Below are 13372 nucleotides of genomic sequence, written 5' to 3' on the forward strand. Positions count from 1 at the left end.
AGAAGAAAATAAAAAACAAAAGAAATTCCTTTTGTTTGCTTTTCTAAAGATCTTTCTTTTAGTTGCCAGTTTCTTTTTTGTCAGAGTAGAAAAATTGTCATAGCTTATTCTAGTCTGTTTTTCATATAGAGAAAACAGCATAATGTAGATAGTTCTTTCATTTTCAAGAAAGAAGTATGAAATAACCTACATGGACAGTAGTTTCTCTTTGTTTAGTGGAAGTATTTCAATTTTCACCACCAAATTTTTAAATGCAAAGTAAAATACAAATTTATATCAATTCAGCCCCAATCGTTTCGGTTTGATGACACTGGTTTGATAACTCGTGGCTATAACCCAAATAATTCTTTTCCCTCATTGCCTTGTTCCATTAGCCATTAGAGACTTGTTCGTGATGACTTTCTTCAGAAGGCCTCCCCAGTCACTCTTCCTATACGCCTGGCTATTTCCTTAGCTCAAGACTTAACTGTCTCTTAGCAGACTCTTACTCGACCACTTTTCTCCAATTTTATCAACTCTGACAAAAGTAAAAGATCCATTTTGTTCCGGTGGTGGCAGATGCCACATGTATACTAAAGCTACTATTATTGTATCATTTTAGATGTTCCACATACTCTAATTTAATCAGAAATGAGAACAAAATAACTTAGAAAGATTAAATAACAGACTTAAATCATATATAAAAAGTGGTAGAGCTCTAATTCAAAGCCAGATCTGTTATCCTCAAAAATATATACAGTTTTGACTACATCATAAAAGTTTTTTTATTTTGACATCAGGAAGCTCTTAAGCATTTTAACTTCTTTTATTACTTATTAACACTTTGGTTTCTGATGATTTTTAAAATCATTACATACTGTTATATTCAAACTATCGGCAGACACTCAGTAATCAAGAAAGAGCCATTACCTTATTATATTTTGTGATGCTGTAACAGGATACTACAGACAGGGTAATTTACAAAAAAACAGAAATTTATGGTCTCCCAGTTCTGAGGACTGGGACATCCAAGATCAAGGCTTCACTGTAAGATGAGGAACCTGGCTGTGTCCTCATATGGCAGAAGGTGGAAGGGTAAGAAAGGAAAAACCTTCTGTCCTCACATGGCAGAGGAATAAGAGGGCAAACTCATTCCTAAAAGCCTTTTTTATAATGGTGATAATCCATTCATAAGGGTAGAACTCTCATTACCTGAATACCTTTCATCAGGCCACACCTCCCAGTACCATCACACTGTATATTTAGTTTCTAAGGCATGAACTTTGAGAAACTCATTCAGACCTTAGCAGTTCCTAATCTAGCTCTTTTTTTTTGTTTCCAGTTCTTTCATTTGGCATAATTTGTGGTTAATAGGGCTTAATTAAAATTTCAGGTATTTGGTAAGGGTTACCAAATACAATAAAATTATAAATCAGAATAATTATAAGCACACATAAACTTGCACATCAGCTAGTTGTGTATATATGATTGGTATATGCAAACTAGAAAACAATACAGTTTAATTTTTATGTTTATAAAATTTCAGACAATTTTAAATCAGAGTAGAAATTTCATTTTAACTTTTTTAACTGCTTTATTGAGGTACAATTAACATACAAAAAGTTGCACATATATATGAGTATGTGTGTGTATATATATATACATACACAATGAGTGTATATGTGTGTGTGTGTATGTGTGTATGTGTGTGTGTGTGTGTGTGTATACCCAACTTGAATTTGGACATAAAGCATACCTTTCTAAATCATTAGCACAAGATGCCATAAATCTATCCATTAGCTCCAAGTCTTTTCTCACCCTGTTTACGTATTATTATTATTATTATTTATGTGTGTGTGTTAAGAACATAAAGACCTATCCTTTTAGCAATTTTTTAGTATGCAATATGGTATTGATAACTATAGGCACTATATTGTACAACAGACATTTAGGACTTATTCATCTCGTACAACTGAAACTTTGTATACTTTAACACTTCCATTTTTCCTCCTCCTGGAGTCTCTAGAAACCACCATTAGAGCTCCACTTCCATGGGTTTGACTATTACAGACTCCTCATCTAAGCAGTGTCCTGTCATACATATTCTTCTGTGTCTGGCTTATTTTGCTTAGCATAATGCCCTGTAGGTTCGTTCAAGTTGACTCGAATAGCAGGATTTTCTTCATTATAAGGATGAATAATATTCCATTCTTTGTACATAGCACAGTTTCTTTATCCATCCACCAATGGACATTCAGGTTGCTTCCAGGTCTTGGATACTGGGAATAATGCATTGAGTGTGGAAGTGCAGACCCCTTTACGAAATCCAGTCCTGATTTTAATGATTGTAGATAAATACCTGAAGTAGGATTGCTGGATCTAACCCTGTACCTACTTTGTTGTAATAAGTTACAAAACAGAGTGTCAGAATGAGTCTTTAGAGGTCTCTGTGTGTGTTATGTATATATTCATGTTAATGCATTTATCACAAAGGATTTGATGCTCTACAATAACTCCAGCCCCCCCGGGAAAAGGTCCTAGGAGAATGATGACACCATTTGTCATTCAAACCAGGAAAACTTTTGAGAAGGGAGTCGGTGGCACTTATTAACCATGATCCTGACACAACAGGAACAACTGGGGATTTTGCAGGCAAACCAGGTCATACAATCATACAAGACATGCATGGACAATTGCTATAGCACTAAGTTAAAGAGAGGGGAACTGAAAAGAGTGTTTAAAAGCCTGTTTTGCTGGGAAATGGCAAGGGATTGCGTAGAATGGAATAAATGTGACACCACATTGGATATAAAGACCCTGTTCAGATGTTTATAAAAACCTATACATTTTTCCTCAACAAATGTTTCCTACAACTGAGTGCATCAAACTATTCCACCACCTTCTGCCTAATAATCTTACTACATTATTCCTAGAAGGTAGGGGGTGCTTCTATTCACAGTCACCAAGTAAGTCAAAAACAATACATTAATCCACCTTGTGCTTTGGTTTCTCAAGATAGGTAAAAAATGCACAAGCTTTTTTTCCTTACTTTTTTCTGTAGCTCAGTTGTTACCTATTAGCCATCAGGAATAGTACTATTCCTTAAGGGAGCTAACATTCATCATTTTCATTTCTAACTCAATCCAGGTACCAGCTTTACAAAGCAACAAAAATATCACCCTTTTCTAATATTTAGGGATAATACCAGCTTCAATTGTTTCATCTTCATCTTTACACCATTGTTAAACTTGTAAATTCTGACAATACTCAGACTTTCTAAAGAAGTACCCACTGCAAAATAACTTGCTATTTATTGAAGAATAAAATATAATGATACCTTTCAAGTGAGGGCTGTGTACGTGCATTCTTTGCAGATGGAGATTTACTGGAACGAATTCTAATGTTTTCTCTCCTTTGCTGCTGCTTGATTTGAAAGAGGACCCTACATGGAAAAAAGATTGAACATTATTAGCAAATAAATAAATAAATGTGCGTGTGTTAAAAGTTATATTTGACAAATAAGTTACAAGAATTTCCAAAAGAAAAACATAACCTGTCTTTATGAGCTGCTTTTTCTCCCAGAATCTCAATTTTTTTAAAGATTTATGCCAATTATTCTTACAATAATACCATGTGATGGGAATTTTTTTTTCCTTGTTTCGAGATATTAGAATGATAAATAAAAGGTTTAAAAAAACCTTGGCTCTCCTATCTCCACAAAAATAGTTTATGACTGTTTGCACATCATACACATGAAATGCAATTCAGTATGAGAGAGTAAAATTGTTTTTCACACCTGCTTCCTTGCTAAGTTCTGTCAGAATATCTTGGTACATATTCACCATTTGATCACAGTGAGTCAGGACATTTTTTCGCAGATTGTCCCAGTGTGGAGCAAGTTCACCAAGTTCTTTTAGCTCCTGGTTTCTGTTAAGAATAGAAAAGAGAAGAAACGTTTTCATCTTAATCCATAGACAACCTTTAATCAGGGTTATCAAATTAATAAAAAAAAATTGTTTCATCATCCTTCTCGGGAAAGCTTTGTGAGGTTATTAGCTTAAAATGAGAAAAGCATACTGCATAACCAAAAACCATTATGTCAATGGCCTAAATAAATAAAAGGTTAAATTTCCTGATAAAATTTTCACAAAGAGAGCAGATTTATCCTTAATACATAGACAAGACATTCAGTTAAAAATTAAATACTAACATCCCAGTAACAAGAATGGCTAAGTTCTAGGTTTTAACTAACTATCCAAAATCAAAAAATCTGAGAAGGGCTGTCTGACTCAGTCTGATGGAAACAAGAGATATTCGGTTAACCCAATTTACATCTATTATAGTTGCAATTTAAAAAAAAATTAAAGCATAAATACTAAATAAAGGATATTGTCAGATATGATTTTAGTGGTCTTCGTTTCTTGTCCCAAGAGGACAATTTAAGTAAATACTGAATGCATATGTGCTGTCCCCTCTCTATTAAAAGTTAGAGCTAATCATCCTGTTCAGATTTGAATTATTAACTTTCATTACCATGTCTACCCTATAGCCAAGTTAATTTAAATCATCAGAATGCATTTTTAAAATTATAGTGATAAATGGTCCAACTTGGTTAGATCTTCCATTCATTTCTGTAACCTTTTACCAACAACATTTTCATGAGGCTAATTTAACCAGTAATAATGAACCTTCTTTGCTATTTTGGCCGTGAAACATGCTAAATACCAAGCTAATAAATTCCGAAGATGTAGAATCTTTAACATTCTCTTAAATGCAAAAATAATGAACGGTGTGCAAAAATGTGACTTGCTTTCAAATGTTTATAGCTGCCTTTGTTTTGCTTTAATAGGAATGTGCTGTAATATTGCTATATCTGATGTCCTTAAAATTTTTGCAAATATTAATCTTATTAACTTTTCCAAAAATTAACTTTATGACACAACATTCCTAGGAGAAAACATAATTAAGTAATAGATAATGAAAGCAAAAATAGTTCATGACCAAAGGGGGAAAGGGGGATTGGCTGAAGAATTGGGGAGTCTAATTCTCTGTTTATACTCAAATAAAACAATATTCAGATTTTGGGGGAAAATATCCCAACAACCACTGAAGTAAACAATTTCCGAAACTTGAGCTATCCAGGTCTAGGAGAAATGGGGCAATTAGGTCAACTCTGAGTTAGACAACCAGTGCAATCAGTCAAGTGAATATCTAAGTATCAGGATTTTCTTACACGACAATAATAAAAATATTAGGTAAGTATTGCTGTTTAACACTAATGGATGCACCACTGGCCTACAATTTATGTTGTCTCTAAATCTGTATCAGAAAGAAGAATTAAAAGGGGAATGGTCAGAGAAGGGAGTAAGGGTGATAGAGAAACCTCTGACTACACAGTGGGATACTGGGCAGAGGTTGGGTGTACTGCTCCTTGCCTAAGAGAAATTTGGGAAAATGTAGTCAGAAAATTTAGTATTTTGTGTGGAGTAAATTGATATAAATTTTAAGAAGTCTGTGCTTCCAATTTGCCACAAATACATCAAGAAATATGATGAACCTGTTTAAGAGATAACACTACACAGGCATACATTCCGAAAAGGACCAAAACTAACGAATCGTCTCTTCACATTGAGAGACATTAAAATATAAGAGACTACAAGATAAAGGTGTAATAAACTTTAGCAGAATAATAAAGCAGCTGTAAAACAAAATGAGAATCACTATATTTCTTTTTAAATGAAAGAAGTAAATAGGCACATGAATTTCATTAAAATAGATAAGGAGAGAAGACAATTTGGTGTGCCCAAATCAGTAAATTTTCCAATGAGGAAGGTTAGGATTATTTATTCATAAGTATATTTTAATTTGCCACCCAGTGCTCAAAAGCTACCTAGATTCAAAACCTTGCTTGACATCTCAATTCAAGTTCTCTAGAAAGCAGGGCCTGAGATCAAGCAATCCCAGGAGAACAACAGTGAGGTAAAAACAGAAGTGACACAGAAAAAAGCAAGCAGACCCAAGGTGGTGCGTTACTGAGTTTTGCAGAACTTCACATGAAAACATGCCTTACTTATTTGGTCATGTGGAGCAAATCTAGAGAAGTCATATGGACCCTTTGTACCTTGGAACAGTTAGAAGGAGAAAGCAACATTTATTTACCAGTTGCTTACTATATTCTATATTCCATTGGTAAAATTAATCCTATGGGACATTAACTCCTCTAAGGTTGTATTATCTGCCCTGTATGGGTGTCCACTGGGAAAGCAATACTGCAGTGGAGATAGAACCTTCCTGGAACTAGTCCAGTAAGACATGGGAACTGAAACTACTGTGGCTTCTTCCATGCTGGGTGCCATGGGGTGTGCTAAAGCCCGGCCTTCACCTTGAAGGAGACTGATACAGCTAGTGGTGTTAACAGATAAGGTGACAGTGGTGAAGAAAGTGGTGAAAAATATGGAGATGTACTTGGGCTGAGCCAATATAGAAAAGCATGTAAACTGGGACCAGGATAGGAAACCTCTTATACAACTCAGATAGATGCACTTGGATCATTTTCTGGTATTGTGATGGCAAACAAAACAAGATCTTTTAGTCTTCTCTGGGAGGAAGTTCAAGTGCAATCCTTCAAAGTGATGGATACTTGCAATTCCTTAAAGACTTCAAGAGAGGTGGCAAACCAAGATACCACATCCAATGCCCCAGCCTATCCTTGGAGCTTTTGTTGATATTCATCACTGGACTCCTATGCCTCTCTCATTCCAGATCATCTTCATACTCTATCAGCACTTCAGTTGTTCTGAGTCACTGCCCAGTCGGGAGTTGCAGACCTTAAGCCTAAGATACTAAGCCCTCGTTTCTTTTCTCTTATAGAGTCTTGGTTGCTAACTATAAAATGCATCAGAGACAGACTGACCAGGAGCCACTAATATGGTGCCCTTCTCCCGTGCACATCTGGCACAAGGCACTTCTAAGTTCCAGACATAGTTTTCTTGCTCAGATTTTGTAGCAGCACCCCTATCTCTGTCCCTGCACTGCAGCAGAATGTGGGGATTTCTTGCTATCTCTCCTGCCCCACTTGCATGAGGAACACACAGCAACCAGATCACACATGGAATCAGTCACTGTTTCCACGTCGGTGGAATTCTAATTGAGTCACCTGATAGACCACTGCTCCCCCTACCCTCTGAGGCCCCCATAAGAACCAGAATTCTAACTGACAAAGTATAACGTTGTAGGAAGGAAGTGAAAATATCATAAGTGGATCATGACTATTTATTATGAGAAGGGCCTACCCTTATTGCCAAAACCGTGAATTCTAGCTATGATGAACATAGCATTCTGTAATATATCACCCACTAGTTTAGCATATATGCTTTATCCTCAAGGTCAGTATCCCAATTCTATGATTTTTTTCCCCCATGCTGGTGCCTTAGCTGAGCCTTTCATGATTCATATTTTAGGTCTTTGGCTTTTTTGGAACCTGTGGTGATTGTAAGATCACTGCTGCACCTTCTTGGATATAGCAACAAATGTCTATTAGGAGAAGCAAAATGATGGAGGCCGCTGGACCAGTGGATTGTGCATTCTGTAAGCTGCCAGGTATGGGTGCCAGCACTGGCACTGTGAGAGGAAAGGAACACGCATATTCAGATTGTATTTTATCCATGTAGGACAAATTATTGCCCCCTCCGATGTGAAAAACACCATGTCACTAAACAGCCGTCGGATCTCTGCGGCACCATGGGAGAGGGAACCACATTAGTGGCTCCTTGTCAGTCTGTCTCTGATGCATTTGGCAGTTAACAGTGACAGTAACTATATCAGTCGCAGAAAGGAAGTCCATATCCTTGGACATAGTCCCTTTCTCCATCACCAAGGCCATGTCTTCATGGGCCTATTGCACAAACTCTGAGGAACTGAGAAAGCAGGCCGACTAATATCAAGAGTAGGAGCTTCCTCTGTAGTATTTACTATCTGATAGACATAATTTTGAAGCACAAAAACCACTTTGTGTTCACTCCTTTAGGCCCATCCACATATTTCTTGGTCACACCACATATATCCAATTTTCTAGTCTTTGAACTTATTCCAACTTACATACAAATTTCAACTTAAGCACAAACCTATAGCACCTATCTCGTTCATAACCCAGGGACTGCCTGTGTGTATTCCACTGTAATTATTAGCATTCCCTTTCATTCTTAAAATATATATTAGAATATCCAAGATACAGGCTATCAGAATTCATATATTCTTTTCGGTGACTTTAAAGAAAAAAACAACTATAGACTCACAGAGGGTTACCACTGGAATGAAGTTCAGAAAACAATCTGAAACGTCTTATTTCACAGAGAGACAAGGTAAAACTGCTTGCTAGTTTCAGAGTCACTAGAATACCATATATAATCTCCACATCCACTTTTTTCTTACCTCATATAATTCTCTACTTTAAAAGAAAGAAACACCAAGACAAATAACAGAAAAATAAAAACAAACAACAGAGTATACTTAATGGATATATATCAATTGAGTGGAATTGGGAATCTGTGCTATAAATTTATAGAACTAAACTTGCAAACTTTCATGTATTTAAAAATTAAACCTGAACAAAGGATGTTATAATTTGGGATTCTTTTACTTCTGAATCTTTTGGTTGAATTGGCATGCCTAGTAGGAGTGCAGTCCATGGTAAATAATATTTCTAAAATATTCTCAAGTGCATAATAGTGTCTAATATTATAAGATCCACTGATAACAGGGCCCTGTGTTTCAATCTCTGCATGTTGCCTCGTTGATATAAACTGCATTCTGATGTTAATGTTATTTTTAAATAGTCGCGTGTCTTTACTAAGAATGGAAAGGCGGATTATCGGCATAAATGCATTTTTTAAAATTCCCTTTCCCCATTTATAAAGATTCTTATTTTCCTTACAGTAACAGTAGCTTCTATTTCCAAAAGTTCTTTCAATCCCTGCTTTGCAACAATGAAATAATTCTTCCTGCAAAACCCACCTGCCTGCTAAACCAGTGATTTTCAAATGGTGTGCCATGAGAGGATCTTAGGTGTGCCACAACAATTCTTAAAGATCATTAATTAGAGTATTTGCAAAAGAAGTTCAAAGAACAGCAAGTATATCCTTTTTTTACTCCTTTTTTTAATCAACATAATTTAAGTGTGCCGTGGAAACTTAACTACAGGTTCAAGTGTGCCTGAGATAAAAAAAAGTTTAAAAGACACTGTGCTAAACACATACAACTCATAAATTCACTGCTTTATTTTCACTATAATCTGTCTTTAAAACAAATCTTTTAACTTATCTCCAATTCCTCCCAATTCTCCAAGAGTCCAAAGGTAGACACAGGAAATTAGGAAGACTGAATATTGAAATATTAATAAGGATAGGCCTCTTAAGACATTAAATACTTTTTGTCACATACTACCATCTGTCCCATTTCCCTTTGCTACTTAAAAAAAAGGGAGGGGGCAAATCATATAAAATAAATCTCCAACAGACACAGATAATTGCTAGGATCTAATTCAGAAATATCTAACACACCATAGATCTTGGCATTCCAACTGTAAAGTATGACATTCTTGATCTTAATGAAATATTCATACAGATCTCTGGAAGTACATTTTGTTTTGTCTTACGTTGCTAAAATATATCAAAAACACATGGTTTTTCTTTGCAGTACAATTACAAGTTCCTGGAAGTCATTATGATCCTCTGAACTTTGCACAATGTAGGGGAACACCCTACTAATCATATAACATGTTTGAAACAAACCATTGAAGAATATAAAGAGAAAATGAGATTTTAAAAAATGACTCTATGAAGAATGAAGAGAGTTGAAAAAAAAATGAGTTGGAGAGAAGCTGGAAGAAAAACAACCAAACCTGCAACACTTTTTTTCATCTTAATGTATAAAACATTGGCTAAAAGATCAAATAGACAAGCAGCCTTTAAACTCTTTCTGATACCCCTGTGGCTGTTGTACCATAGGGACTGGGCAGGGTGCTGGACAAAGAAGGCAAGTGAAGGAACAAGCATTGCATTCTGTCTCTTTCTCTGTCCACTTACAGCTCCCAATGCATTACTTTTATTTCTATTGGAATTCTGAGTACAATTCTATCTAAGAAAAAAAAAAGTTTCCATGGCTAAAATAAATAAAAGGTTTAAGACCGTGAAAATAGAAAATAGTAACAATAGGGAAAATTTTAGCTTCTGTTTAAAGGTTCCGTTTAAAAGACAGTTCTAAAGCCCACTGATGACGTATTCAAGGGAAGATTGCAACAGGAGGCAAATGTGCTCTGAGCCTGACCGTGGGAGAGATACTGTACTCATCATTTGGTCCTCCCACAGTCTCCTATCCATGTTCAGTATGACCTTATTGGCTGAATAAATGAAAATTCTGATGAAAGATTGTTTTGAGATTTTTCTAAAATTGGGGAGAAAGTCAGAATATAGACTAACCATGAAGTGGTATGTTGAGCTCTGCCCTAGTTACAATGGAGAAATGAGACATGGAATCCTCTAACCTTGTGTGATGGAGGTCTGTAATCCTGGATCAGACAAGTCTTCTTCAGGGATAAATATTTGAAAAGTTTATCTTCATATGGTATTTCATACTGTAATGGTTTATTTTATATATCAACTTGGCTGACCTACAGGGTGCCCAGCTATTTGGCCAAACATATTTTGGGGTGGCGCCTGTAGCTCAGTGGGTAGAGCACCAACCACATACATGGAGGCTGGCAGGTTTGAACCTGGCTGGGGCCTGCTAAACAATAATGACAACTGCAGAAAAAAAAAGAAAAAAAACATAGCCATGCGTTATGGCGGGCACCTATAGTCTCAGCTACTTGGGAGGCTGAGACAAGATAATCGCTTGAACCCAATCGCTTGTTGTGAGCTGTGATGCCAGGGCACACTACCCAGGGTGACAGCTTGAGATTCTGTCTCAAAAAAAAAAAAAAAAAAAAAAAGAGTGTGTGTGTGTGTGCGCGCATGCATATATATATATACACACATACGTACACAAATGTGTATATATTTATTTATATGTAAATGTATATATGTATATATTTATATACACATAAATGTATACATATACATATATACATATATAGTGTGTATATATACATGTGTGTATATATATATATATGTGACATTGCTTTGAGAGTGTTTGCAATTTTTGGCTGGGGCTGGGCTTGAACCCACCACCTCCAGCATATGGGGCTTGTGCCCTACTCCTTTGAGCCACAGGCGCCGCCCCTGAGAGTGTTTTTTAAATAAGATTAACATTCACATTGGTAAACTAAATTAAGCAGGTTGCCCTTCCTGATTCGGATGGGCCTCATTCAATAAGATGGAATTCTGAATGGAACAAAAAGGCTGGCCCTTCTCCAAGTAAATGAGAATTCTCCTGCCCTCGAACTGAGACTTTGGCTTTTTCCTGCCTTTGGACTCATCCTGTTCTAAGCCTACTGGCCTTTGGACACTACACCACTTGGTTCTACTGTGTCTCCAGCTTGCCGACCCTCCTTGAAGATTTGGGATTTGTTAGCTTCCATAACCATGTGAGCACGTTCCTTATAATAAATAATGTATGACTTATTATGATATATATGTGTATATTTTTATAGTTCCTTTGGGGTACCCTGACTAATACACAAACTATTCAGAGATTCCATCACAAAGATTTTTCTCTGTGAAAAGCGGGGTAAAAGCAGGTGTGGTGGTGATGAGAAGGGAATGGCGGGAAACATGTGAAATACAGTCTCTTTCATGGCCTTTATTCCTCCCACCCCATCTTACAAATACTTTTCTGACTTCTTCAGAAGAAAAATGACTATAGAGATGTTCAACTTGCCTAAGAGGCACACTTAAAAAATCTTGTTTTAGTTCTGAGACCAAAGCACTACATGTAAACACTTCTTTTATTAGAAGTGTGAACCCAGAATAATATTGCTTTAAAAACCTGGGTACATAAATTCACAAATTCCTGAAATTATGAAAAGTAATTATTGTAATAAAGAGTACCTGAGAATAATAGTTGATTCATTAATAAAAATGTAGTAAGACCAAATAGCCTGATAAAAATTTACATACCAAAGGATACGGCTCAATAATACAGATATAAAATGTTATTTGAGATGGTTACAATTTAAGTAAATAAAATTATTTTCCCACAATGAGCTCTATAATACAATTTTGTAGAATAAAAATAGCTACACAATTTAATTGAGCCTTTGGGCAGTTATCACACAGTAAAACTACATGTGCTGCTCATGGGTGGAAAGTTTAACAACCAAACCGCTTTTATTCATTAGGCAAAATTAGAGCTTAAATCAAACTTAAAAGAAGTTGTAAAAAATGTATCCACTAGGGAAAAAGTTAAATACTAAATTGTCAGCGAAGAATAGACGTCATAAATGACTAGTGGGTGGCTTCAATTTCATAAAGTGGTTGGGTGACACCGTACAACCAAGCAAAGTTCCACTGGAGGTCAAGCTTCATGGTGTTTTCAGACCACAATTCAAAATGCCTGTGCTTTAGCCCATTCATGGATTAAAAATTGTGCTCATAAATCACAGGCCTATCTTTTTAAAAATTCATTTTTATAAATGACAATGCAGTTAATGTTTATAATCTATGAGCCACTATTTCACTGAAAAACAAATGGATATTCTGAGGGGCCGTTCACTCTGATGTTCACTTGAGGCTAAAAATAACTTTCTTACACTATACACTCAAAAAGCTTCATGTTCTATGCAGAGACTAAGAATTAAAATACAGTTATTACTGGATTTAGTTGTAATCACAGAATCCATATCTGACAAACAGCCAGATTCCATGATTTAATTTTAAGCAACTACATTAGAAAAAAAAGTGAAGATAAGTATGTCTAAGACTAAAAGCCTATTTGGTATTCCTGAGAAAGTTCAACTGGTGTTTATTTATTCCCAAAGAACATCTTCCTTACCTTTGGTAGTTAGTCATGAAGGACACATAGTATTTTTTAATATTTTAAAATCGGTGCTCTATTTACATTTAAAGCAGGTATGAAGATTTCTCCCAATCTATGTATTTTATAATTCCATGCCTTTTCATTCTACCCATGAAAATGATGTCTCCCTCCAGCCTTTAAAAAAGTTATTATAATTTCTGCCCACACCTTCAAAAACTGCAACATTTCTAGATATTATCCCTTCAAATTCCTATCCCTGGACCTACAGGGAGGATATTGCCCAGTTACATTTCATAGGTAGGTGGAATTCAGGAGTCTCCACTAGATGTTCTGTATCACAATTCTTATCTCTCCCTTTTGACAATCAGGGTTAATTATGAATAGAATATACCTCTTCATTTAACTTTTGCAACAGTTCTCA

At 35.8% G+C, this 13372-nt stretch overlaps 1 protein-coding gene across 5 annotated transcripts in view; it reads right to left on the bottom strand.

The window, feature by feature from the left end:
* Positions 1-13372, bottom strand: part of INPP4B (inositol polyphosphate-4-phosphatase type II B) — an 881338-nt gene that overhangs the window by 170976 nt on the left and 696990 nt on the right. For all 5 annotated transcript variants that reach the window (XM_053582182.1, XM_053582180.1, XM_053582181.1 and 2 more), the window contains 2 exons: positions 3776-3906; positions 3317-3421 (listed from right to left, as the gene is read on the bottom strand). In XM_053582182.1, coding sequence (XP_053438157.1) covers positions 3317-3421; positions 3776-3906 — 236 coding nt within the window. The remainder of the gene's footprint in view (positions 1-3316; positions 3422-3775; positions 3907-13372) is intronic.

Source organism: Nycticebus coucang, chromosome 1, assembly GCF_027406575.1.
Source record: "Nycticebus coucang isolate mNycCou1 chromosome 1, mNycCou1.pri, whole genome shotgun sequence".
In the NCBI taxonomy this organism is placed as follows: Eukaryota; Metazoa; Chordata; class Mammalia; order Primates; family Lorisidae; genus Nycticebus; species Nycticebus coucang.